We start from the raw sequence: 23,157 nt of genomic DNA on the forward strand, positions 1-23,157 counted from the left end.
TCTGTTTCTCTCTCTCTCCCTGCTCTGTCTCTCACTGTTGCTCTCTCCTTGTTCCTCTTCTCTCTTTATCGTTTTCGCCTCACCTCACTCCCTTTCCCCTGGCCTCTTTCTCCCTCCGTTTCACTCTTCATCTTCCTCTTTCCATTCTCTCCCCTTATCTCTCTCCCTTATTTTTCTCTCTCCACCCCTCCCTTCTGTCCCTCTCTCTTTTTTTATCTCCCATCATTCTGTCCCTCCCTTTTTCTCTTCTCCATATCTCTTCACTCTCCCTCCCTCTCTCCCTCTCTCGCCTCTGTCTCTCCGCTCTCTGCTGCCTCTTCCTCCCTCCTCCCCCCCTCCCTCCCTGTTCAGGTTCATTAACGCCCGCAGACGAATCTTGCAGCCCATGCTGGACGCCAGTAACCCTGACCCAGCGCCCAAGGCTAAGAAGATGAAGTCTCAGCACCGGCCGACCCAGCGCTTCTGGCCTGACTCCATTGTAGCCGGTGTCCTCCAGACGCACGGAGCGCACTCAGCCAACAACTCCGACAGTCAGTCTCTCCCTTCAGTCACAGCTTTTAGTGCCAGCACCCTGTTTCTGTCCTACCTGGTCCCATAATCACACTTACGTCTCATCCGAAACCCCAGCTCCTTTCTAATTCTCAATCTCACTTTCCGTCTCATCTGTAACTTCAGTTACTGTGTAATCTGTGAAGTCACTTCCTGTCTCGTTACTTCCTCACCCATAACCTTGATTACTGTTTCACGTATAACCTCAGTCATCATTTCATATATAAGTAGTTACTATCTCTACCATAATCTCAGTTACTGTCTGGGCAAAAATCTTGAAAATCTCACCTCGTCATATACCCCTATCACAGAAGAAAAAAGGAGTTTTTTTCGAGACGGCTTCGATAACGCACTTATGTCTGTGTGAACACGTTGTGACGGCTTTTAAAATACCGCATCGAAAACGCCTCTCCCAGTGTTTTCGAGGCGCCTCGGCTACCGCATTTATCCTGTGGGAACGGAAAGCAGCATCGACGACTGCTTTCTGGGCGGCGTTCAAATTAAGTTACAGATCTGCGTTCACGCGCACCTATCTCTCAACCGAAAAAATGCCATACAGAGGAAATACCTGGACCCACATTGTAAATGCATTGAGAACGCGAAAACTAATAACATAAAAAATGCGACCACTTGCACTTCAAAATGTAACATGTTTGTTTGATTGTTTTGCCGGAAATTACAAGAAGATTGCAACGAAAATAAATAACAAGTAGCGTTATAGCTTTGGGCCTACATCAAGTGTGTTACTATGGTAACGGAAGGTAAACAATTCATTCACTAGAGTTGAGTTCTGCTGTGTGTGAAAGGTAAAGACGGCTCGAATGCCGCATTACAAATTCTGTGGGAAAGGGAACCTGTTACCGCATCAGATGCGGTATTAGCTGTGTGAAAGGGGCTTTAGTTACTGTCTCAGCTGTTATCTTAATTACTGTCACCTATAAACTCAATTTCTGTTTTAGCCGTAATCTCAGTTACTGTGTCACCCAGTCTCTTGTTAATGTTTCTCTCAAAAGTGATTTCATTTGCTGGCTTATTCATTCTTTTACTGTGTCTGTCACATCTGAAGTATTTATGCTGAGTCTGAGGACCTAAGAAAACCAAAATCTATATGCACTCTCTGTCTGTCTGTCTGTCTGTCTGTCTGTCTGTTTGCCTGTCTGTCTGTCTGTCTGCTTGCCTGTCTGTCTGTCTGTCTGTCTATTTGCCTGTCTGTCTGTCTGTCTGTCTGTCTGTCTGTCTGTCTGCTTGCCTGTCTGTCTGTCTGTCTGTCTGTCCTTCAGGCTCCCTGGCAATGGACAACCTGCAGCCTCTGTCCTCAGACTCAGCTACGTTGGCCATGCAGCAGGCCATGCTGGGGGGAGCAGACGACTCCATGGACGGGACGGAGGAGGAGGAAGAGGAGGAGGAGGACGAGGAGGAAGAGGACGAGGGGATGGAGGAGGAGGACGAGGCCGAAGAGGAGAGGGGGGAGAGAGGGAGACGGCTGCACAGTGCCGCCATTCGAGACCTCGGCCTGGAGCACAACGAGGGCCTGGAGTGAGGAAGAGCAGGAGGAGGAGGAGCATTAGGAGGAGGAGGAGGCCACAGAACCGGAGCATCCACACTGCACAAACACAGCACACACAGTATGCATACCCCATCGTCATGGACAAAGACCACGCTCACGTTCAAACCGGAAGGCTCGCCCATGCTGACGCCTTTCAGCACAGCACAGCGCAAAACCCAAACCCTCAGACTTCGACAGAGCGCCGGCGCGGAGGAGCCAGTTAGCAGTCCCGCGTTATCTAAGATTGTAAAGATGTTTATTTCCACAAGAGCTGCGCTGATTGGTTTTCATCAAGCTCTTATTGATTCGGTGTGTTCAAATAACAACAACAAAAAATAAACAAGACAACAACAACAACGATAATAATAATAATAATAGTAATAATAATAATAATAATATTTGTTTATGTATGGAAGTCAATGTTTAAGTTACAAGAGGGTGACATTGGCCAAGCAGCTGCAATTCTCTGGAATGCCAATGTCATTGTTTACTCAATGACTCATCGCTTCTCAGGTCGAATTCATTATGCTCTTTATCATTTCTTGTCTCAGATAGACATGAACTCTACATTGTCACAAATGGATGTTTTCTTAGACGCATGATTTATAATAGTTCATTATTAATAGGACAACAGAGAATTAAAGACAGCACAAAGTTGGTATATCTGACCTTCTGAGGTTCGCCAAACAATCGCTCATTTGAAAGGTCAGTGAACGCTTGTGTACATTACCGTTTTTTTTCTCAGCTTTTCGAAGGAAAACTTTATACTTCCAGTGCACCCGAAGGACTTAAGGACTTACAGCTCTTTTGCATTCTGTTAACCTCTGGCAGTCTAATCAGACCTACGTCCAGAGTGTGCGATCCTCAGCTGAAGTGGTGCAATCGGAGACGTGAGAAAAAACAGACGAGTTTGATTCTGAAAGTGAGCCAGGACCGAGCAACACGGGTGACCTCTGCGCCCGTTTCTCAGACCGTTTCCCACTTCTCCCCCCCCCCCCCCCCAAGAAAACGAAACAGATTTAAAAACTAGTAGGAAATAAAGGGCAGAGACACACTGTGCAATTTCCTGGTTCTCGGCCTACAGGACAGGAGGGTCTTATGTTAACGGTGAACTTCTGAAAGGATGAGCAGAGACTTACAGATGACTGTGAGATGGACTCATCTGGAACAGGAGGTGGAGCGTGAAAGGGTCCCGTCAATTTTGTGTGAGGGAAAGTTGAAAACTGTGAAGGGTATTTCTGGCCTTTTTGTGCTAAACAATCTTCAAAAATCAAATTAGCCTTTTCTGATGTGATGTTCAGAAGAAAAAAAAAGAAAAAAGATAATCTGTTCTTGGATGTCCATTGAAATTGTTCTTTGTGAAGTCTGTTCCTCATAATTGTTTTATCGATCTTGCTTGCTTTTCGAAATTTCCTTTTCAAAGCAAGTTACACATAGGGAAATTTTTAATTTGTTTGTACACATTGTTGGCATAATCTATTGTGTTTCAATAGAATGTTTTTTTAATTATTAAAAAAGAGATTAATCTATTGGTTTCAATATTTCTTTAAAGTAATCTACAAGACTAAACATGTCCTGGGGTGCTTGGAAGGCCCCTGGGTTTAACATGGGTTGTGAGACTGGCAAGATCGAACGGGTGTTGCTGGGTACCACATTACAGGTAATGGTGCAGTGATGTAGGTGAAAACCGCATTAAATGTAACTAAATGTGTAATGAGCCGCACATCAATATGATATTACATGTAACGCAAGATATAATTGATAAAGGCAAATACTATATTGCGGATAATTTATGTTGTAATGATATGCAGTGAGCTCCATAATGTTTGGGGACAAATACTTTTTTATTTGCCTCTGTACTCCACAATTTTAGATTTGTAATCAAACTGTGTGGCTAGAGTGCACGTTCTCGGCTTTTATTTAAGGGTGTTTTCGTACATTTTGGTTGTACCATGTAGAAATTACAGCATTTTCATAAATAGTTCCACCATTTCAGGGCCTCATGATGGAATCACAGGTGTTTCCGATTAGTCATTAGTGTGTTCGATTGCTTCCTTAGTGCGGGTACTGTATAAGAGAGCTTTCAATATCTAGTTTAGATTCTAGCCTTTTGATTGGCGTTGGGGTTTGTTATAGGCATTTGTGAAGTGAGGACCAGAGTTGCGCCAATGACAGTCAAGGAAACCATTATAAGGCTGAGAAATAAATTAAAAAAACTGAGAGACATAGGCCAAACCTTCGGCTCACCAAAATCAACTGTTTGGAACATCATTAAGAAGAAAGAGAGCACTGGTGACCTCACAAAGAGCCTGGTGAGCCATGCAATGTCATGGAATGTCTTTAAAAGCAGATGGATAATACAGGCAATGAAAGGTGTGGATATCATGAGTAGTGCTAGTGGTAAGAATAGATGTGAATACCATATTACAGGTAATGCAAGATGCATGTATATGAGTGCATACCCTAGACTCTCATTCAAGGTGCTGACAGTGTGCTCACAGCACTAATGCTCATGTAGAAAATATGACGCATAAGAGTGGCGTACTTCGCCCACAAATAATCACAATCAGCAAACAGAAGTGATTGCTTTTTCTGGAGGCGTGTTTCATCAGGGTTATGAGCAGTTCTGTTTTCAGTTCACATTTTATTTCTGCCCCTGTGTGTTTTTTTATTTTTATTTTTATTATTTTTTACCTTTTTGTGTGTTTTACTTGAGTGCTTTTATTAGGCTGGGCGCAGCGGATTAGGCTCACTGACTCACTACGGTGGCTTTTAAGCTGAGTCCTTGCTTAGGGCCGGGATCGATAGCATCCACGGGACGCTCTTTGCTCGCAGGTAATCTATAAGCCCTTCAGAAAAGCCCTGGAAAAGCTCCACTTCTTAAAAGAAGAAAGAAAGAGTGCCGCTCGAACGCGCAATGAAGTTTTGCAGCGTTGCGCCCCGGGGGCGTGGCTTTGAGTCCAGGCCGTGCTGACTGCAGCCCCATAGGATAGTGCATAATTATTGGGTGTGGCCTCGCCAGGGAGGGAGGGGTTTAGCCAGGTGGGTCGTCTTGTCTGTTGGGCGCCTGCAGTCAGCTCGTGGCAGCTGTGCAATGACTCTGCAACTCACGTAGTGCACTGCAGAGCGGAGGCTGGCAGGATGTACTCTCCCATCACACCATTGAGATGTGCCTACGAACAATATTGATGATGATGATGATGATGATGATAATAATAAAACAAGCTAGATAGTGTTGTCTTTATTCTTTAGAGTTTCATCACTAACTCTATGACAGGGTAGCACAGTTGGTTGTTCCTACCCAGTTGGACCGTTGTCATCCCTCAGACCAGTCCGGTGGTGCTGCTGGGTTGGGGGTTGGCTTTCACAAATCAAGGCAAATGGTTTCTCTTGGTCTGGCATGATTAGATTTGCGGTTGTCATTAAGAGATCAGCAGTAAAAGTCAGGCCAGATTCAGAGGTTTTTTCGGAGGTTGGGGTTGTCATTAAGAGATCAGCATTAAAAGTCAGGCCAGATTCAGAGGTTTTTTCAGAGGTTGGGGTTGTCATTAAGAGATCAGCAGTAAAAGTCAGGCCAAATTCGGAGGTTTTTTCACAAATACCTCTGACCGATTACAGGCCTTTTTGCATGCTCTGTAGCATCATAGCGGCATGTGCTCTCTAATTTTAGAAATTACAAAAGGGGCCACATTTTCTTAATTAAACATCTATTATGAAGCAAGAAAAGCAGTGATTTTATGTTTTCTGATACAGTTTTGCATCTCCTGCCAAATTTATTGGCTTTATTTATATATTATGCATTTTGTATTGATATTCCTGGCAACACTACTGAGGTAGACCAACTAAAAAACAATACTGAGCACAGCTTGTGCTGCTAATGTACAACAGGCATGAAGAAGAACTGTTTCAGTGAAGCATCAATGCAAATCAAGCAGCCATGGAGCTACGTCTGAATAGCTAGCGCAGTTCACAATTACCTCACGTTTTTGTTTCGAAACATGTTTTGCTCATCAGATCAGCCCTATATCTTTTTGGGAAAGGGTCTTTTCATATTCTTTGATGCAGATTACAGAGGCTGCTGCTTGTCTCAGTCTGCACAAAAAAAAAAAAAAACTTGGTATAAAGTTGCCTCTAAATGCACTGTAAAAGCCTTTGTGGCTCACACCAGTTTTGAAGCTGAGCAAGCGCTTATTTGGTAACATTAATTGGAAACTTGCTCATCATTTAACAAGGGATTAATTTTAATTTGGCTCACGAATAATAGCACAGGAATAGTAATGGCTAATAATGAAAGGAATCATTGGGCCACTGATGACATCGGTTGAAAGACCAGCAAATGGACCTGTTCAATATTTCTTGGAACAGCTCACTGTCTCAGTTCATAGAATGGGGCTATTTCAAATGAATGATTTTTATTAAAGCAACATGGTTATTGGTTGTCAAAATATTTTTCTCCGTACTATGAAATAGCCTGTTTAAATCATAGCAGAAAACAGATTACAGGGGCAGGTACGATGTCATCATTTTTTTTCATCAAGCAATTCTAACATGCCTGTAATTACAAACTTACTAAAGATCCGCTCTCTTCCATGCCTAACAAAACCTGGAAATTTGATGGCAAAAAGCACTAAAAACTCTCAGTGCTGTAAACAACTACTACCTCACAGAGGGCAGATTCTTCCTAAAATGGTACAGTCAGGCTGAACATTTTCCATGTACTATTTATAAAGCAGCTCTGCTTTCCTCCCACAGTCCAAAGACATGCAGGTTCGGCTAATGGTATGAGGTATGAGTGAGTGAGTGAATGGTGTGTGGGCGCTGCGATGGACTGGAGACCTGTCCAGGGTGTATTCCTGCCTCTCGCCCAATGCACGCTGTGATAGGCTCCAGCCACCCGTAACCCTGACCAGCAATACATGGGTTAGATGATGGATGGATGAATTTATAAAACAATGTCTGAATAAAACATATTATACGTGTACATGAATACAGTAAAGTAGATGCCTTCTCAAAGTATACGTAACTTTTTCCTGTTTTTCTATCAGTAGAGGGAGATCTGCTTACACTATGGGAATGCAAATCTGCTGTTAGTCAAAATTTGTGATGCATAAAAATAATACAATACTTTCTTCTCAATGATAAAAGGGCCAAGAGAGGCCATGGGCTGAATAACCCTGGTATAGAATATTCCCTGCCGACCTGTGACTCCCAATAAAAGCCCTACCGAGAGAGGTTACAAATGCGTGTGCAGGCTGAGGTTACACTGGAAAAAGTAACATACCAATTACAACAAGCAAAAACATTAACATTACATGTATATTGCATTTAATGAACATATCCAGTGACTGCATTGGCTGAAGACTTGCTGAACTAAATATACACTGAATGGAACTATAAGTGGAGAGAGGGAGGCAGCAGGGTTTTTTAGGTGGAGTATGCAGTTGTTTCAGTGGTTTGTGCCATGTGGGGCATGTGGAGCCTCCTCACAGTGTTTATAATTTCCCCGAGCTTTAATGGCAGAGTGCCTGCTATGGGAGGCAGAAGGATGGGGATGCTGTGATACAGGAGGAGACCGTGAGGAATGGCCGTGTTCAAGGCCTACCAGGGCAGTAATTGCTTCAGTCCACTGTAATCCTCACAGCTCTACCCAGCGCTGGAGCCCGAGTGCGTAAAAATAGGAGAAAAATGACAGAATCCGGAAAAGCCACAAGTGGCTGGTGCGCTGTTTGAAGTGGGCCGGTGCCGCTGTACTGATGTGCATGTTTGGGTGGGGGTGCGGGTGGGGGCAGGACCGCGCTCTGTCACTCCCCTTCCACCGCACGGTATCGTCCCTGCAGTCCGGCCCGGGACCATCTGGCCCCGGATCCCCTCTAATTATCCCTGGGGCCCGGCCCAGTTCGCGCTCTAACCGAGGAAGGACACTCTGGACTACTTAAGGACCTCGCCAGCATCAGCCGAGTTTCACCATTACAGCTCTGGACTGAAAGCCTGCAGGAGGGTCTCTGGCAGAAGCAGCGGGATTATCGAAATAAGCAGCGGAACTATCGAAAGGTACCGTGGGAACGTTTATTTACTGCACCCCAAACCTTGTGTATCTGGTGGATGTAAACGGGAAGCTTCTTGCTTGAGGATTCACACCAGTGTCATTGCTGTGTTTTTCCAGGTGAAACAGTATGCGCTTGTATTAATGATAATTTCCTAAGAAAAGCAATATGAGCTAAATATGAGCTAATGTTTTGTGTTTTTCCTTAGATGTTATTGACATGTAATGCATCACAAACATTTACAAATGTACTTGTTGATATACAGTAAACAGAGACCTTTGCAAAGTGAGAGAGGCAGCCCTACTTTATATTTTAAATCACTGCATTTACTTATTTTCCAGAATCTGTTCTGAGTACTATGTTTATATTGATATTATGGTGAAAGTGGTGTCTGTGTGTGTATAATGATTGATATTCACATTTTTGAATGCTTAATGTGAGCTGAAACCATTTTTCTCTACCCTTCCCCCTCCCCCTCCCTCCCTCTCCCCCTCCCTCCCTCCCTCCTCAGCCGCCAGGATGTCCATCGCCAGCACGGCGGCGCAGGCCATGCTGTCGGACTCGCTGCTGAGCGAGGGCTCCGGGGACAACCGCATACGCACCCTGGAGCTGGAGCTGCCCCTGGACAGGGTCATCAAGTTCATCTCCGTGGGCCTGCCCCTGCTGCTGGTGTCCATGGCGTTCGCCCGCGAGATTTCCCTGGGTAAGGATCTCACTCCCCCAGAGGGCCAATCCTGGGACTCTGGGCCCTGTACTGGGTTACCAGCTCAGTGATGCCAACTGAAGGCCTCTGGCCTTCCCTCCGGCTTACTGGCAGCCACTGACAGGCCATGAACCTGAATCACCTCACGTTACAGGTGTTAACAACTGTAAAATGTTCAGTGTTAATGCAACTCCAGTAGAGTTTATAAATGGATCCATCACATATATGAACAAAAATTCAATTCACATTTTCTTTCAGAGCAAAATGTGATCTGCCATTGTACTTTGTGCTGGTTGAGAGGCATTTTTAACTGGAGATGGGGTCAATTCCATTTCAATTCAGTCATTTCATAAATTAGCAGATTTTTGAATTTCAGTTCATTTCCTGAACTGGATTCAAATGGAATTTACCCCAGCTCTGATCTCTATAACACCCAGGACCATATTACTGGGATGCGAAACCTGCATCAGTGCGCATATGGAGTCAGTCACCACAGATGGGTTTGGGTGGGGCAGCAATTTGGGGTGATGTAGGGGGGCTAGAAGAGCAGACTAATTACACCTGACCTGTGTCCTCTCTGTAATCTGCTCGGCTGGAAACAGGCAGATCATTTAATTAAGAGCAGGGTCGTTAACAACACTTTAAAGGCTTCCCCCGTCTTTCTGCTTGTTTATGCATGCGCGCGTCTCAAATTTGATCCTCTTCGGCTGTCATGGCCACATCTGGGCGAAATTTGACTCGAAAGGATTAAAGAGAAGTTACACATAGAGCTGAGTAATTGCTTCAAGGCACATTTTAACATACAGTGAGTGAATAAGCAAATATGTAATAGAACGCATTATACATTAAAACGTGTGAAAGAATCACTGTGTTATTGACTGTACTGTTTCAGCGTGTTTGTCACATTAACCGGGGCAGAGATTGAGCACTTTGTCCCTCTGGATTGAATTACATATACACATGCATATAAATATAGAGCCCTAAAGTAACAGTTGCATGTGGAGTTATCTTTAATGGCAGTGGGTGTGGAACGCTTTTGCTTGTACTGTAAGCAAATTGCGGGCTTGGTGTAGTTCTTGGACTGAGCTGTGGATGATTAAACTGTCCATAAAAATAGGGCTCTCTTCAGGATCTGAGGGCTCTCCCTCGTTCTTCTCAGAAGTGGGAGGTGGCACGCCCATTTGCTAGACCGCCTAGCAGGCCCTGATGGGTGAGGACTGGAGGGTGTTTCTCTCTCTCTCTCTCTCTCTCTCTCTCTCTCTTTCTCCCTCTCTAGTTCTCTCTCTTTCTCTCTCTCTGTGTCTGTGGTTTCTCAGTCTGCCTGATGTACCTTGTCCAGAAAAAGAACCATAAATTAAAATGTACCATGGGTGGTTCTGGAACCATAAACTAGGGAAATTGTCTGGTTGGATGTGCTTTGGTCTGGGCAGGTACATCATGTCTGCTTAAAATCTCTGCGTTTAGTTCTTTCGCAAAGCAAAAAAAAAAAAGGAAAACATATTTCATTCTCCTATACATACGTATGTACGAACGTTTGTGCGTGTACGTGCTTGTGTATACACATACATACATAGATACATACTAATTAAATTTGATGTACATTTTCATGGAAATTGACTGTGTATTGTGAGCTGTAATGAACATCTCACACCAGGATGTTTTATTAAGAGACCTATTCTTTTTTTTTAGAGACCCACTCTTTTCTTTTTTAAAACAACCATTAAATCACTCTCACAAAGGAACCAGAAACAATAACTAAAACAAAGAAAATTCCAGCCTTACAATTTTCTCCGGAGACTTGGAATCAATCAATATTTACCCTCAGCCAGAAAAAATAAATAAAAGTAGGTGTTGCATTTTTCTTTCACAGTTTGGCAAGTTTGTTTAGGTAGACTGCAGAACTTGCCAAACAGTGCGTCAAAGCGAATGACAAATATCGATTGAATCCAAGCACTATTGCGGTCTTATTACTGAGCCTGCTAAGCCATGTGAGCGAGCATTCATCACTTTAGCAACCGAATGCATTCTATGTATTTACCCCTCAGGCCCTCAGATCAGCTGTTTCCCGCCAAATAACTTCACAGTCAAGCAGGCCAGCTATGTGGACACGTACTGCTGGGACTCGCTAATGCACCACGAGTTTGACGGTGATGGCAACTTTGAGGAGCGCTCTCTCTGGGTCCACAAAGTAAGGACCAACCAATGTAGTCTTTAAAAAAAACGCATGATGGCAAAGTATGTCCTACTGTATATAAGTACTAGAATGTAGGTAATGATTTCTTTAGAACATTGTATTTTTAACCCAAAGGGCTAAAATAAGAGTACATTTCCATTTAAAAAGTACAGTATGTACAGTATATATTCTTTCTGTGATGTTTGTACAGTTTATTATCTTGTATCATATGCTATATTGAATATATATTTCATGCTGTGTGGTACAGAATGTGCATTGAATTGTAACCCTTGTCTCTCAGATGTTCCCATATTCACTCTTGGCAATGGCGGTGATGATGTACTTGCCTGCTCTGATCTGGCGCTTCCTGGTGACACCCTGCCTGGGGTCAGACCTGCTCTTCATCATCGACGAGCTGGACAAAGGCTACAACCGCTCTGTCCGGCTGGCCCAGAGCATCCTGGAGCTGCAGCACACCACATCCAACCCGCTGGAGTTTCAGGCCGAGCTGGAGAGGTCAGAGTCTGAGGATTAATGTAGCTTTATCGCTCTGTCATTACACATACACACACACGCACACGCACACGCACACGCACACGCACACACATACACACCACTCTATCCAGCTTAATTTTATATGTCTCCTGAAACTCAGAATTTTTTTTTTTTTACATAATACAAGTGTCTTAGAAGACAAAAAAGGTTGCAGTGAAAATATTTTCAAACACATTATTCATCTTATTTTTTGTTGAATATGTAGTGTACGTTTCCCCATAGTACAATATATGGTTCTCGAGATTAAGACCCAAGACTCATAGGGGAGAAAAATGAAGTGCTGGGTCATAGGAGAATATAATGAAAACATATCAAAAGATATACACAGATGGAAAACAGATTGATTACACACAGAGACATTTGTGCAAAGTTTAAAAGTGTACCTATTGCCTTTGATAACAGTTTAATAATCCCTTTAATCAAACATATTTTCCCTGTTCCCTGTTCAAGTTTAATTCAAGCATATCATGAACTCTTAGAGTAATCTTGTTCACAGGAAGATAGAAAGACATACAGACAGAAATACACCTTCAGGGATGCTCACACTGCTGCTTCACTTGGCAATGTGGGTAGATAATCATTTGAACTTCACTAGTTGCATTCTTGACAGAGTTTAAATGAGCTGTCTGAGGAAATAAATATTTGTGAATATTTATCTGATGACAGAAATGTCATCTGTAAATAATTTCAAAGAGTGCTTCACCAAAAAAGAAGAAAGGTACATTTAGTTTTATCCATGAAATTGCATCTTTTAATGTATAAATCCTGACATGTCAGTAAGCAGTTGATGGACATTCCAGATCGTATCCCTTTCAACTTATCACAACTAAGGTAGGACAATCTTGGTTGTGACTGGACCATAAGCCTTTAGGAAACATCTCAAGTTAGTACATTTAGCATGTTTTGATGAAGTACTGAAAACCATCTCAATGTATCTTTATTTTTTTGGGGATAAATCTGAGAGAAATGTCTTCCCATCCTACAGAGCAAAGCGGAAGCGCTACTTTGAGTACCCCCTGCTGGAGAGATACATGCAGTGCAAACAGCGCTCCTACTTCCTGGTCAGCATGCTGTTCCTGCGTGGCTTCCTGCTCCTCACCTTCATGTCGGCCTCCTGCCTCTACCTGGTCTACTTCCACCTCTCGGCCTTCCTCCAGGACGAGTTCAGCTGTTTCGTGAGGACCGGGCTGCTCCGTGACCAGCCCTGGGTCCCCGAGCTGGTCCAGTGCAAGATGACCGGGCTGCTGGTCTTCCAAGTCATCAGCGTGGCCAACGGCGCCGTCTACGTCCTCCTGGCTCCCATCATCCTCTTCAGCCTGCTGCGCCTCTTCTGCTGGGACACCGGCTTCCTGTCCCTGTACGAGGTGCTGCCCTCGCTGGGCCTCATCCGCGGCCGCAAGCTGGGCTGCCCCCTCAACGACCTCAACGTGCTCCTCCTCTTCCTCCGCGCCAACGTCTCGCACCTGCGCTCCTTCGGGCGCCTGAGGGCCGTGTGCTCCATGGCGCCCGCCCAGCTGGCACGCGGCTGGGGCAAGGGCGGCCGCGGAGGGGAGGAGTACGAGGAGGCCATGGAGGAGAGGGAGGAGCTGGAGGAGGAGATGCGGGAGGCCAGGGAGGAGGGCCGCCACAACCTGGTGGACATCATGACCCTCCTGGGCGGGGCCAGAGCCAACGGCAGCAGCTGCAAGGACCACAGGCCTCTGGTAGAGGAAAATTTGAGTCTTGGTACCGTAACCCTAATCTACATAATCAAAAGCATAATATTTCTGAGTATTTTTGTCATCATCATATGGAATGTTCAGAAAATAATCAAATGAATCAGTCACATGTTATGGTCCCCTGTGATTTTGTCATTCAGAAGCACCGTAAACTGTGATGATGGAAATATGAGGCATTTCTTTTTCTATAGCAGTGTGTATAATACTAATCAACATTACACTTATGTATAGAACTAATATCGTTTTCCCCAGCTTTCTCTTCTGTATATACAATCCAAAAAGACATGTGTAAAGAATGCATTTATAGGCAATATTTATAATGTCCCTGTGCCTTTTTACTGAGATAAAAAAGTCTTCTAAAAATATTCTGTACAGCTTCTACGGTTTTTAAATGACATGTTTGCATTCAGATATTATGCAAAAGATATTGTTGCCTAATGTGATGAAAATGGTATGATGTATTATAATAGCTACATATCCTCAAGACACTTTACAGAAAGGCGAGCGGGAGGAGGGGGTTATGACATTTCAAATTCTAAAAGAGTCCTGAAGGAAATGTCAGATTAGTGACCTTAAGCTAGAGCTAACAGGCCTCAAAACCCCTAACCCCACTCTCTGTCTCTTCACAGAGCCCTGTAACCACCAGGGGTACCATGAATTGAAGGAGACTCCGTCATATAGTTTCTCCTAGAACACACCGCCCCGCACCCCCTTCCCCACCAATGGACTGACTGACCCAGCAAAGGGAGGTGGTGTGTGGCAGTGTCGCTGAAGTGTTGATATGACTAAACCGCTTCAGCTGGGGGAGGGCAGGGGGTGATTAAAATCCATTAAATTCCAAAAAGCCTCCCTTAAAATGCAAATTATAGGGGAATTCTAACAATTTACTTTTTTTTTTATTTTAAGATTGTGAAACCCTATTGCTGTTTATGAGTTCTTCTCCTTCTTTATGTAAGATTTACTTGATGTATTTAAAATATGCATATTTATGTGAAATCATAACAAATAAAGCTGTATTAACCTCTTCTTAAGATCATACTGAAATATTGAAATGCTCCATTCAATGTAGAAAGAAACAATGTGATTATATCATTACATTACGTTACATTTATTTGGCAGATCGTTTTATCCAAAGTGACCTACAAGCACATACCGAAGGTCATTGGAACAACTGCAAGCCTGGACCAGTAGCTGGGTGTAGTACGTGGTCAGGTATGATCGAATCCTCTTGTTGTACAGGAGGAATCTGCAGGATCGTGATATTGCTGTGATGTGCGCCTTGAAGTCCAGCTGGTGATCCAGGATCACCCCCAGGCTCTTTGCAGGTTGACAGGCAGTCACTTGTGTCACATCATCGGTGACGGAGAGCTTATGTAGTAGCAAAGTCTTGTGAGGACTATCCTCTAAGGGACTTTGTTTATTTTTTAGATTTAAAAAATATTTAAGTTGACAAAGTATATGGATTTTCAAATTGATCACATGAATTTTACAGTTGAGAAAGATTCAGCCATCACTACAATAGTTCAACCACCAGAGGGTGCCATTATACACATAAGGCCTGACTTCTGAAGGCCTTCAGCACATGCAAAACTGATAACAACCAATGATTGGTGCAAAACAAATACCATGACCAATCACTGGTCATGTTATTGGCTTTGTAAGTGCTAAAAGGTAAAACTGTAAAACAGGCCTATAGTTGGAAATGCCAACACATGTCCCACTAAATATGCAGAAAATACTGGAGGAAAACAAATGGCAATAAGATTGAGAGTGAAGGAGGGAGGGACCCACGTGAATGATATTGACAGGTATATTATCAATGTATTTTAATTTTATTGTAGTCACACCAATTACAAACAACTGAAGTAAAAGGCAAACATTTTTTCCAAAACCTCAAACAGGTTATTATTATTATTATTATTATTATTATTATTATTATTGTTATTTAATTTATAAAAAGGTAATTTAAAATGTGCTTATGAGTGTTTGTCAGATATCAAACAATTTCTGTTATCTGCACTGGCCTTGTCGACAAATTTCATGATTAACTAGTATTTCTGCTTACGGAAAAATACTGCTAAATGAGCACATAAAAGCATAATAATTTGTAATACACTTGTTTCATGCAACGAGGAAGCCTCAAAATTCCCAAGCTTTTTTCAGTATAATTACCACATCAATTTAAATAATATACAGTATGGCAAGGAATTATACATGCCATTATACAAGTCTGCCATTTGTAATTGCAGCATAAATCAAGTAAAAAGTGATTATAAAATTGTTTAAAAAAAAAAAAAAAAAAGGACTGTAGGTACAGGTTAAATAACTAAAACAGTCTAATAAAACATGAGGGTGAATTACCCCCTCCAGTGGCAACCTCCGGTAAACACAACTAAATCAGTAAACTTGCGATCCATAAATTGTCTTGTTTGACACACAATGGTCACTTGTCATTTGGTCATCATTTTCTGGTTCAACGCTTCCACCAGTCACTCACTTAGCGCTTAAAATAATTAATCATTTGCAAAATATTGCAGAAAATTTTTTATTGTTTCATGACAGGAATTTATTTTTTGTATTTCCCAGCTTAGCAAAAAACAGCACTGGAGGAAAACAGTGCTGTGAACATATTACTTTTTATTGTCCAGAAACAACAATATAAACAGTGCCTGTTTTAAATTATCAAAGCCTCTTGCAATCTAGACAGTGCACCCCACATGTACGCAAATCAAATGTAGAAATGGAATACATTAGGATGGAATTATTCTGACTGTACAACGGTTTAAACATTCCAAAAATAGTAAAAGAATTTTCAACTCAGTAAAACCATTTTATATTCAGAGAAAGCATAACCTACTCATGTCCAACTCCTAGCCTAGCTAAAGTTTATTTCCTTTTTAACTGCTAATTGTCCTTCAGAGAAAAAACTGCTTTTTTATTTATTTTTGTTGCAAAAGGGTTATTTTCAGTATTTTCCACTCTGTCTACAGTGTGAAACTCCTCTTGTCAGAACAGTGGATGAGTTGATAGTGAGCGCAAGCTCTATCAATTTTGTTAGCTCTGAAACAAGTGCTAGTTTTGACACTATTGATCATTTGGTCTTAGCGGATGATCAGAAAATCTGGGTTGGACTGTTGGAGTCCTGCATTGACTAAAGCTACTATGACATCTTTCACTGTTATGCGAATAATACACGACTGCATTTCCCAGCAAAGCCAGGTGATACAAGTAAAATATCAGCCATCTCTGATTTTTTCACTGATATTCAACACAGGTAGTGTCAGAAATTCCCTTGAGATAAGTTCTGATAATTGCATTATTAAATCATTACAGTGTACTACATATTCAAAGAATACATAATATTTAACCGAATCTAAGATATTATTATTCTGTTCAGCTGAATTAATAATTAAGACATTAATATATCAATGATTTCTTTAAAAGAAACATACATTTTAACCAATATTAATTGTTTAAGTTATAGATCCATAATTACCTACTATAATCCTGGCTAGTACTACTGCGTGGGTTTCTGTTCTTTTTTTAACCTATGGTAGGGCATTAGAAAACCTATTTTGATTGTACAAAAGGCAAAGGCACTCTTCAAAGGCCAATTAAAAATAATGAAGTGAATTCTAACCTCACACGCACACGTCAAAAGCAGGACCTTTATTACATAAAAATGAATCATTAAACCTCTGCTTAACAGCAGCATGTGGGGATAAGTGGAAAAAATATACATTCCAAATATATATATTCTGAATGTGACCTTTCATGTCATGCCTGCCAGGGTAATTGGGCTTCCAATTTATAGAGTTCTGTTATTCCATATTACATTTTCACACTTTAACCAGGGCATGGACTAGTCATCCAGACATTAGTTGTAAATGCAGGATATTTTGCTCAGAGTTAAACTTTCATCCGCAATAAAAGATTCACATGATTACCGATGCTCTCCGTCCACTAGAGGGAAACATTTAGTTGCAAGTAACCCTGAAGAGAGCAGTCGGCTATCGACATTCTTTTCTGAATGTACCGTTTAAAAAAAATTAAAATCACGTTAAGGTGAAGTTTACTGTTTTGAAACGACTGCCGGCAAAACACACTAACCCTCGACCACTTCATGGACCACAATGTATCAAATGTGTCTTTCTGATATAAATGACTAGCCTTAGATTAATGTCTTCAGTTTCTCTAAATGCTCTTGACACCTATTAAAAAACTGGTGCTGGGTAGAATCCGTAAGTTCTCCAATACAAAGGTGGTCATTTCCAACTAGTTTTAACCGTGATCTATGAGGGAGACCTGTCTCCAAGGGGGACGTCCAGAACTAATGCAGGTGATTATCCAATCAGTCAATTATCCGCACCGTTTCCCGAGGGATAAAGGAGACGGAAAGATATCAGAACATTATCTTGCCAGAAAGGCAGTCCAGGATGTAGTGCACACGCGTTTCCAGGCCTGTTTCGTCTGGCAATAATCCGTAACTGTGGGCTGGCATCTTATGTGGTTTCGCTCTTGTCCAATTAAGACGACTATCTGGTTGTTTGTGGGAAAATGGCAGTAATGGGATCCCTGGTGATGAATGTAGCCTTCATGTGGAGCAACAATTAAATCGCCCGGTCACTGCGTACCCGGCTTCTGTGTGGTAGCTGTAATGACACTCTTAATTCAGAGACAGGCGAGCAAAACATGGAGAAACCTCAGGCGCACCGCATCGGGGCTGGTGAGTCATTGATTACAGCGACTAAATGTCGTTATGGTCTGAAATTGAAAGAAATATCAGCCGTCTCGCCCAAAACGTGGAATAGAGTGCGGAGTGGCGGTTCCAGACGCATCAATATTGGCGTCCTTGTTTTTGGGCTTTCGTAAATCAAGACTGATTCCCGAATTAGAAAAGGGCCCAGGACAAATTTGCCCCACCGCACAAACGACACCCTGCTTCCATCAGAGAGTAATTTGTCCTTTTTTTCCTCAATGCAAAACACAGTTTTTCTTTTCTTTCTTTTTTTTGCAACACAAAAAGATGCCAGTCAAACAAGGTAATACAAGCAGTTTTACAGCAGAAGAAATGTATCAAAACGCAGTGATGTCACAGCAGTAAAAGCACATTTTAATGCACCGCTGTCATGAATTATACAGGGTTGCACATTGAAAAGCTGCCCCCGTTGTCAAACTGAATGTCAGAAGCCGCTGCACTTGTAAACTACTTCCTGATATAAATACCAGCATTTATTTGCGAAGCAGAATGCCTTAAACCAGGGACATTCATTTAAGCCACCGGTACAAGACCAGTCAATAAACAAATTTGTCTTGTTGCTGGCTCTAAGATCTAATACGCTTCTTGGATGGTTTGACATAAATGGTCGGGCTGAGTGCAGTACAGCCCAAAAGGTGAACAATTTCCTGGTTTATTCAAGCCGAGAGTTCATATCCGTCTGCCCTGTGCTGTGATGGTTGAAGAACTCCAATAAAAGACTGCCTGCAAAATGACCCCTGGAGGTCAAGGCTTGAGTCATGACTGAGGCTGGGAGAAAACCAAACATGAATCGAGTGGCAAGGACAAAGAAACAAGAACCAAGAAACCTGAGATATCAAACACTCCACGTCTCAAAAGATGCATCCTTTTCACAATAAAGACAAGATAACAGGTAAAACCCTTCTTTTTTGTAGAAATGCAATCGAGTGAACGCACAGTTTACAAAATACCGGGTTAATATTTACTGATGATACAGTTTTGCACATGTGCTATGTTCATGAATGTACTGCCAATTGAACCACCAAATGTTCCATTGAGTCACCAGCCATTATGGTTCAGTAGTACTTGTTTATCAAATTAGAATGCAAAGATTTCCTAAATAATGCTGTAAAAACCTGTTCTCTTAGGGAAATATTTGATCAAGGGAAATGCCAAAAGCAGGAACAGGCTTAAGTCATTACACCTATTTACAAATCAGGGGAACACACAGATGTTAACAACTACAGACCCATAAACATCCTCCCTGTCATGTCTAAGGTTGCTGAGAAATGGGTAGCAAAACAACTAATTTCACATCTTAATAACAGTTCTTTCTCTCTTCATCCTTTACAATTTGGTTTGAGGAAGCACTATTCCACTGAACCTGCCAATTGTTTCTTTTTGGAAAATGTGAAAGCCAAGACGGACAGTGGAGGTGTGGTTGGTGCTATATTCCTTGATTTGAAAAAAGCATTTGATACAGTAAATCGCAATGTTTTACTCACCAAGTTCACAAATCAACTTTTCACCAGGTACTATCAAATGGATAAAGTCTTATCTAGAGAATAGGAAACAGCGTGTACAGGTCTGCAATTCAAAATCTGGTTACATAAACTATGAACTTGGAGTCCCACAAGGGTCAATTCTAGGTCCATTGCTATTCAGTTTAAATGTTAATGACTTTCCAGATGTCTGTCCTCCTGGTATAAATTGTCAAATGTATGCTGATGACACAGTTGTTTATGTGCATGCAAAAAATAAGCAGCAAGCTGCACATAAGCTCTCAGCTGCTGTGGTACACATTTCAAACTGGCTGATCAAATCGTGCTTACATCTTAACATTAAAAAAACTGTTTGCATGTTTTTTACAAAAAGTATGGATTTGGTAACTGAACCTGAAGTATTTGTTCAAGGGCAGAAACATGAGGTAGTACAAGTTTAAATATCTGGGACTCATAATTGATGCACAACTTAATTTTAAAAAACATACAAAGAAAATTGTGAACATGGTGAAATTTAACCTGGCTAATTTTTGATTTATCAGAGACAGTCTTACGACAAAGGCTGCAAAATTGTTTTTGAATGCCATGATTCTCTTTCATATCACTTACTGTCAAACTAGTTGGACACAGACATGTAAGACAACTCTAAAACCCATTGAGACAGTATACAAACAAGCTCTAAAGGTCCTAGACAAAAGGTCAAATCGACATCAACAATGTGACATCTTAGCCAAGTATGACCTCCTAAATTGGGAAAATCTGGTCAAATTTGCAGACGAGCGTTTAGTTTTTAAAATCCTTCATGGTCTCGCTCCTCCTGTGCTGACAGAGTTTGTGAAAAAACTACAAGTAGGTCCACTAAGGCATCCACAAGAGGGGATTGCATAATACCATTAAGGAAAAGCGCTATTAGCCAATTATTTTCTTTTAAAGCATCACTAATTTGGAACACCCTGCCGGCAGACCTGAGAGACCTGACAAACATTGGCACATTCACCCTATAACTTAAAAATTTGATTATTGGGTAATCAACAGTGTCAACATGATATCTAAATATGCTGTCAGTATTTTTAATCTTGTTTATATGTGTATGCTGTGTATATGTATGTGTATGTACATGTATATGCGTATATATAGGGGCGACTTAGCTCAGGAGGTAAGACCGATTGTCTGGCAGTCGGAGGGTTGCCGGTTCAAACCCCACCCTGGGCATGTCGAAGTGTCCTTGAGCAAGACACCTAACCCCTAACTGCTCTGGCGAATGAGAGGCATCAATTGTAAAGCGCTTTGGATAAAAGCGCTATATAAATGCAGTCCATTTACCATTTACCATATATATATACAGTATATGTATGTATGTATGTATGTATGTATGTATGTATGTATGTATATTATGGCTGTTAAGTCACTACTAAACTGCATGTGTGCTGTGTAATATTGTGGAGTCTTTTGCATGTCATCATGTGATGCATCGTTTTGTGCTTTTTTATGCTTTAATATTCTCTGTATGTGCTTGTTTTGTGCTGTATATGCTTGCCTTATGTGCTCCATTGTTCCTTTGCATGTGCCTGCTTATATGTTGCTCATGCCTGCTTGCAAGCTCTGTGTGTCTGTTTTTATGTGCTTTTAATGTTGTACTATGGCTTCTAGTCTGGTCTGTTTGTTATTAATATGTTAACATCAGCCTGCCCAGGGACAACAGATGGAAATTAGTGATCTGGCTAAATCTGACAAATTTACATCACAGAATAGTGATGTTGATCAATGTGTATTGTACCTGTCAAATAAATAAATTAAATTAAATTAAATTAAATTTTAAAAAAAGTTTTTTTTTAACTGAACCCAGAAATTGTTAATTGTTAATATTTCTGTTTGTGCCACTGTCTTAGGCTAACAACCCCGTTTGGTTTAACCCTAGGGGGGCTGCACTTTGCCTAGCTAGCAATCCCAGCAAGCTAGTATGCTATATCAACACTATGCGATCTGTCAGTCACTAAAATACTGTTTACGATTACGTAGCTTTGAATTCCTTGACATAAACACACAATACTGTTGCCGAAAAACCCTTTGGGTAAAAAAAAGAAATCACTTCAATATAGCCCAAAAAGACTTTTGGATATATCTACCTAAATATTGATTGAACCCTCCAGCCATTCGCTGGAAACAAAGAGGGGGTAGTTCTGCGTGTTTAACCTGAAATACGTCGTCAAAGCTCAGTGCATCTCCTGAAAAAGTCTGTGTTACATTTGACCCCGTGTTAGGTTTTCCCCCACTCTCCCCTATTTGTACAGATTATTCAATCAATGTTCCCTTCAGTTACAGAATGTAAGTCAAACATTATTATTTAGTAACATTTAAACCAGTGCATTTCGACTGTCCACTTACTAATAATACAGTATAGTCTAGAATTCAAGGTTCAGGCTGTACAATTGTACCAAAAAACAGGCTTTTGGATGCATGTGCCACATACATTATGGTCAGTAAAATCAAAATGGTTCCAATAATATCCATAATTTTATTTGTATGGTCGTGATGAGAGAATGAGACATCATTGCAAAATGGGTGGAGCTATAATATGCAATAACTAACCTACTTATTTTAACCAATAACTGAGTCGAAAGCCTTTTGTTTGGTTTTAACAAGTACACGACTAACAGCTTGTTGTAGCTGCACCCATTATGCATGAGATGCCATGGTAGTTCTGGAAACTGTGCCCAAATTAATGGGTCCATTTTCATGCCCATATTCCACTAGCAGATGCACCATATGGCACCAGGAAATTTAGTCAATTTAAGCAGGTGAATTAATCCCTTCTGTAGCACCCCCTTTTTAACACAATCTGAAAACGACAAACCCAAAGTAAAAGGGTAACTTCTCTTCAACCCTTTTGACTACAGGCATAATCCGGGTCTCTCCTGAAAGTTAGCCATGGGGAGTTTGCTTTCCAAGACTCCGAAAGGACGCTTGGTAACCAAATGATATTATGGATCTTTAGACATGTAAAATACTATACACTATATCCTCGTGGAAGAAGTGTGCTCTCTCCACCTCCATTTTCTTGGTCTCCCCTTGCCATCCCTGGCAGCAGCAGGTCTGGAAGGTTGTAGAAAATGACTACATTAGCTATCTATTTTACTAATCCATTGAATGAGGTCCATTTATTTAAGTTTTAGTCAAATATCCAACCCCCATCAGTATGTCAAACAATCAGTATGTCAAACACGTCCCACAATTTCTCATGCCACATTTACTTTAAAAGCAGGCCTGCTCTTTATTTATAAGCACACAGAATAGTAATAAAAATATTTTGAGAATGTATTTAGACCATTATAAAATGGGGTCAAGTTCTTCATTGAACACGGTCACTCCTGTGGAGACAAAGCTGTTTTCACTGTCCTCCTCAGAAATATTCTCTCAAATGAGTGATTTCCAAGGCCTGCAAATGCCAAGTAATCTGTTTATACTTAGGCATTGTGTGACCGGCTTACGGCGTTTCTGGTTGTTTTACACGCAGCGCAATTACAAAAATAAACTTCCCTTTCTCTCCTCCTTTTATTCAGAAAAATCCGCCAATTAGGTATGCAGCTATATAAGGGGAACGTACCTGTCGGTTTAATGTTACCTCATTT

At 41.5% G+C, this 23,157-nt stretch overlaps 1 protein-coding gene across 7 annotated transcripts in view; it reads left to right on the plus strand.

Annotated features, from left to right (window-relative positions):
* The window catches only part of pknox2 (pbx/knotted 1 homeobox 2), a 78,799-nt gene extending 64,495 nt beyond the window's left edge, over positions 1-14,304 (plus strand). For 4 of the 7 annotated variants that reach the window (XM_064351085.1, XM_064351087.1, XM_064351084.1 and 1 more), the window contains 2 exons: positions 352-530; positions 1,830-3,624. In XM_064351085.1, the coding sequence (XP_064207155.1) occupies positions 352-530; positions 1,830-2,089 (439 nt within the window). In that variant the 3' untranslated portion in view covers positions 2,090-3,624. Of the gene's footprint in view, positions 1-351; positions 531-1,829; positions 3,625-7,498; positions 7,524-7,945; positions 8,147-8,650; positions 8,843-10,887; positions 11,031-11,316; positions 11,532-12,555 lie in introns of those variants that run through there. The other 3 variants (XM_064351090.1, XM_064351089.1, XM_064351088.1) reach the window with 3 other exon arrangements.
* Positions 14,305-23,157: the final 8,853 nt, after the last annotated feature.

The sequence above is a fragment of the Anguilla rostrata genome, chromosome 9 (genome assembly GCF_018555375.3).
Source record: "Anguilla rostrata isolate EN2019 chromosome 9, ASM1855537v3, whole genome shotgun sequence".
Classification (NCBI taxonomy): Eukaryota; Metazoa; Chordata; class Actinopteri; order Anguilliformes; family Anguillidae; genus Anguilla; species Anguilla rostrata.